This window comes from Hipposideros armiger, unplaced genomic scaffold (assembly GCF_001890085.2).
Source record: "Hipposideros armiger isolate ML-2016 unplaced genomic scaffold, ASM189008v1 scaffold_133, whole genome shotgun sequence".
NCBI lineage: Eukaryota > Metazoa > Chordata > Mammalia > Chiroptera > Hipposideridae > Hipposideros > Hipposideros armiger.
This window is the reverse complement of record NW_017731483.1, coordinates 444,281-449,774: the sequence shown is the minus strand read 5'-3', so window position 1 is coordinate 449,774 and position 5,494 is coordinate 444,281. Positions and strand designations below refer to the sequence as shown.

Sequence of the window (5,494 nt, the reverse complement as noted above, 5' to 3'; positions counted from 1 at the left end):
AGCCAAATTGGATTCAGAATGGGCACTCGGTTGGTCCTGGAGGGATGGTGACAGGGACTCCCTCAAATTAGGCACATGCCTGCCCCTTCCCCTTGGAAACCCCAGGGAGCCCCAGATCAATCTCAGCGGCATGAGAAAACAGGTGGTGGCTTTAAGGCAGTATGTGTGGTGAATATCGCCTTGGGTGTTCGAGAGAGGCTGGAAGGACAGTGATATTGAAGGAATGAAGCTGCACTTAAAATGGGCCAAGACTTTTAGGGTGTAGTTCCAGTTCCTGTCCCCAGTCCTGCCAGCGTGGGTTGTTACAGGTGCTGTGGTTATAACGTACAAGATAAATAAGCCCCTCTTCTCCTATTTCTGGACCTCGCCGTATTCTCTTTGTGATTTGCTCTCACTGGGAGGGGGTTTGAAGTGCGCGAAAGCCTCAGGAAGTGGCAGAGAGGCGATGCCTGGGAAACAACAGTGTTCATTGTTGTGGATATTAATTTTTATGTGAATATGGGCTACCGTGAAATCTTGACTTCTGAATAAGCTCCAGTGATCAGAAAGGGTGATTGTAGAATATCAGTCGGGCTATTGGCATCAAAAAGACATCCCCAAAACTGTCTGCTCCTGAACCACAGGGAAGAACTCATAAAAAGGAAATGGGATCTTAGAAGTCTAACCAGTCTTGTTTCCAGGAAAATTATTCAGAATCTGGACCATATTGGCAGTTTGCACAAACATGGCTTTTTTTTTTCCTAATTCTTTCTTTTCTTCTTCCTCTACCTCTTACTATGTGAAAAAGTAGGTGGTGAGGTGGGGCAGGAAATGGTTTCTTTCAGATCGCTCTCCTTCCCTGCAGTAAAAGGGAATTCCCCACAGTTGTGGTTGTCAGATGTTTTTAGGTTCCAGTTGTCTACCCTGATGGTTCCCTTCTGCCAGTGCCACAGCCCTGATGTAGGAGTAATGGGAAAGCTCTGCTTCTGACAGGATACCAGTGAGGTGATAGCTAGTTGCAATTAATTATAATTAATAAATAAGAAGGCCCCCTCTACATAGAAAATTTGCATAGAATTACCATTTTATAAGTATCCATTCATTAAATAAATATTCAGGGCCTTCTATATTCAGGTACGGCGTCAGTCTCGAGGGATACAGAGATGAGCAGTGTATGAATTCTGTCAGTAAGAGTATAGCCCATGAGGAAGTCATATGATTATGATGTAAGGAACTCGAGGTATGGTGGTTAGTGCTCAGGTCCTTAAAAAGGACAGATTCAGTGCAGGGGAAGTCCAGATCACTGCTGAATTTTTGGGGGTGAAGAAAGGTGGAGGTGCTGGTCACGAATGGCTTCCCCAGGATATGGCATCTTCACATAGAGGAAGAATATTCCAGATCAAGGCAACAGCATAGCAAAGGCACGGCAGTAGGACACGTCACATTTGGGGGAAAAGTAAGTATGGTGGAGTTGCATTNACAGAGGTGGAATAACAATTAGAGTGCCAGTCATTAGCATCATTACAGCTAATCCAGTGTGCACGGAGCAAGCCAGCCATGTGACCGTCCTCTGTTAGGCAGGCAGCAAAGGATGAAGTAAGCGCTAAGCTGCCTGCAGCCAGACACCATACAGGCCCCATCCACCAGGCTTTCTCCTGTGTCTGGCCCTAGGAATGGCACACACGTGGTGCTCAGGAAATACCTGCCAAGTGAGTGAATGAGTGAAGCTGTTTATCTAAGAGGCACAGTTAAAGAGATACTAACTTGGTAAGGCAGTAGGCTGAAAGAGAGAAGGATGTGGCAAGAGATTTGAAAATTAAAGGAAGGCTAAGATTAAAGTAAGGACTACACAGCATCCAGAATTAGTTCCACCTAATACTCACTAAGATCCTCTTATGTACCAGGCACTGTGCATGGACTTTCCAGTCCTTTCTTTGATTTAATTCCCATAACCATCTTAGGAGGTAGCAATGAGAACTCCTGTTTTATTAATAAGGAAAAGGAAACCCAGACAGAGTTAAGGAGTGCTCAAAGGCCCCACAGCTAAGTGGTGATGTCCAACTATAATAGAAGTTTCAGAATATGCACTATCAGGGCAGATTTGGAAATAGCCCTCCTGCAGCCCCACTGGCAAAAGCTCAGAAGGTAATATGAAATAAGGACTCTTTTCACTCGAGCCACTTTTCAGTTTGGGATTGACTTCTGGCACTTACAGGGAATTGGTGTTTTTTAGAGTCTGCACAGTGGAATTGTAGTGTCTATCCTCTGGCCTTATTGGTTTTTGATATTTAAGAAATGAGGGAGAAAGTCTGGTGAAGGAGCACTGAAGGAAAAAGCCTCGGTGCCGAGAGAGCCGGTGCACAGGGCTTCCCCTCCATTGTCCGTGAGTGCCTGCCTCTTCCTCGTGTCCTGTCCCCGAGCCAGCCAGCAACCAAGTCCAGCAGCCTCCCCGGGCCTGGTGCTCACCAAGGAAGTTAGTTAGCATAGCTAAGTGGTGGTGGTTTATCCCAGGAACACAGTCCTGTTCATCAAGGGTGTTTGGGCAGGTTTCATGGCACCACACGGGGTTCCGAATGCTGCCCCACAGCTGTCTGGACACCTGTGTGTTACGATGCTATTCCATTGCACAGAGTGAACAGGCCTATTTAACATGTTACCTTCACCCCCGACACGTTCTCTTGTAGGTCGAACACAGCTGAAGATAAGTTTGTGTTCTGCAATGGACTTGTCCTGCACCGACTTCAGTGCCTTCGTGGATTTGGGGAGTGGCTCGACTCCATTAAAGACTTTTCCTTAAGTTTGCAGAGCCTGAACCTTGATATCCAAGCCTTAGCATGCCTGTCAGCAATGAGCATGATCACAGGTAAGCACCGCCCTGCCGTCACCGGAGGTGACCATGTCCCTTCTTCTTTCCTCTCCTGTGTTAAGGTGCATTCTGGCTTTGGCTGTCACACACATACACCAGAAAACTAGGAAAATGGCTGCCACTTTTCTGAAATCTGCTACATTTAACCTAGTGTAAACAACGAGATGTAAATCTGCAACTTTTTGTCATGAATTTCCAGGAAAGAGGATTCTTAATCTTGAGTTATCATTGTAAAGAACCCAATGTGTGAAAATCTAAATTTCCACTGGAGCTCTGTTGACAGTTGGACTAGCTGCTTCTGGGTTATTTGTACAGAGGGTTTCAAATGGAGATTACCTTAACTTGTCTATTCCTGTGGGGCAGAGTGGCACATCTTCCCCTCTTCCCTGTCCTTGACGAGTGACCCAAAGTAAAACCAAAGAACTACACACATATAAAACACATCTTTATTTTAATTTGCTTTATCTAATAACTTTGCTTGGCAGTGGGTTGGGTATTTGTAAACAGCAAAAATGGCTCAACTCAACAATTTTTAAAAGTTAAGAAACAGAAGCATAAAACACATTCAATTTCTATATTATGCCTTTCTCTTCCTAGATGTCTCTCCCTTTCTATCTTTTGGGAGAGAAAGGATCCCAAGGAGAGGGTGTGGTGGCGGGGGGGGAGGGGGGGAGAGAGAGAGAGAGAAAGGCATGTCGGGAAAGAGAGGGCATGCCATCTCCCTGTGGCTGCTCCTTTGCGCCTTTATCCTCTCAGAGTTTCCTGTTTGATTTCATCCTTCTCAGTCACACTGGGGCATGATGAGGCAGTGACAGCTGGTAGAGATTGCAGAAGAGGCTGGCCAGGCCTGGGGCTCACCTCCGATCCTTTTCATCAGTCTGAAGCATAGCCTAGGCTCTTGGACTGAGAACTGAGGTTCAGATTTGATACCTTCTTGACGATAGAAAACATGTTTTACAGGCAGGTGGTGAATTTCACAGAGGACCAATGCATCCTTTGGCACAGATGGGCCCTTCTTTCTGATACATCAGAAATGTGTGTTGTTTCCATGCACCCTCTTGAGACATCTCCTGTTAGCTAAAGTGAGATATGTCTGAGTACCTTAAAAGGCTAGGCTGACTCATCATGTAATGGTTTACATGAAAGCAAAGAAAAGTGAATGGTACATGCTACAGTAGGGATCAGATACTAGCTTGTTCCCTCAGTATTCCAAGCAGAACCCACCTCCTCTGGATCTTTGGTCCTGGATGAGAAATTCCCTACTTTTGATAGGAGCTGCCAGAGACTTCCAAGGGACCCATTAAGGAAACAAAAATAGAGGCAGTCTCCAAGAGTATGGATTCCACTTAGAGGGCTTTCAGATGGCATATGGGAGCCCCCCCGCCCCAAGCAAATAAGCACATTTAAGGCACAAGCATATTACTCCAGCGGGACTGTGATGAAATTGGTTCAAAGGCTGCCTTTCAACTAAATCTCTTCAGCTCAATTTCAAAACCATTGAGCTCTTCCTAGGACAGTTAAACATTCAAACCTAGAAAGTACGGAGTTTAGTTTAAACAAGAAACAAAACAAAAACAAAACTAGAGCCAGCCTTGGCTTGGCTTTCTGTAGAAAACCAGGACACTGCCGCATCTCTGGAAATGGGTGTTGAGTCTAGTTAATCAAGTGTTGACTGATCTGAGCACTCCGCTGCATGGCAGTGGGTTTTCAGAGATGATAACATACATCCCTGGAGGAGACCGAACTCGCAAACTAATGCATGTGATATAGGTGTTGAGTGCCATGGTGGGGATGGAGGAGTGGGCACAAAGTGCTGAGAGACCGAAGGTGGGGGGTGGGGGTCTTGTCTAAAGAGGTAACATGAGCCGGTCCTTGATAAAAGCATACGGCGTTCCAGGCTAAAATGGAAGGAGTGGGATTTCTAGGCATAAATAAAAATTTGCTAAAGCCATTGAAAATATGGTGGTCCTAAGTTTCGGGAAGGAAATGTCTAAAAAAGTAGAGTGATGGGAGATGAGACTGGTAGAGCAGGTAAGGGTGAGACAGGACATGAAGAACCTTTCGCACCTGGGTGCGGAGGTTGGCGTTGATCTTGAGAGCAGTGGGGATCTACAGAAGGTTTTGTCCAGAGGAGCACTGTGGCAAAGCTTGCAAAATCTACCCTGTTAGAAAAATCTACCCTGACAGATGGTTTTGAGCACGAACTAGCAGGAAAGAATCTAAGAGGAAAAAGGCCAGTTCAGGTGTGAGCGCTGTCATTTAAGAGGAGGGTCCGAGGCCTATGTCCTTTTTTGTTTTACTCTTCAAGTGGAAATTCATAGACAACTCTGAGGCCAGGCAGCCCCAGCCTGGAGAGATTGGGCAGATCGGGGCTGAGAATATGGAGTGGAAAGCAGGAGAGATGGCGCCAGTCCTGTCCCTGCCTCCAGTTCGCTGCTGTGTGGCCTGTAGTTACAGCTGCTCAGCCCGCTGCCCATTTAATGTGGAGACTTGCTCATGGAGGAGGCAGCTTGGCATGGCAGAAATAGCGTGGGCTTCGGAATCCAGTGGCCCTCCCCCTCAGGTTTTAATCTGGGGTCCCGTATTTAATAAGTACGTGCCACTGAGTGATGCGTTTTATTTCTCTGTAAAATAGCGATAACAACATCT

The 5,494-nt window shown here is 46.2% G+C and overlaps 1 protein-coding gene across 4 annotated transcripts in view; it reads left to right on the top strand.

Moving 5' to 3' along the window:
- The window catches only part of NR4A3 (nuclear receptor subfamily 4 group A member 3), a 43,740-nt gene that overhangs the window by 26,126 nt on the left and 12,120 nt on the right, over nt 1–5,494 (top strand). For all 4 annotated transcript variants that reach the window (XM_019649563.1, XM_019649566.1, XM_019649564.1 and 1 more), the window contains one exon: nt 2,664–2,842. In XM_019649563.1, coding sequence (XP_019505108.1) covers nt 2,664–2,842 — 179 coding nt within the window. The remainder of the gene's footprint in view (nt 1–2,663; nt 2,843–5,494) is intronic.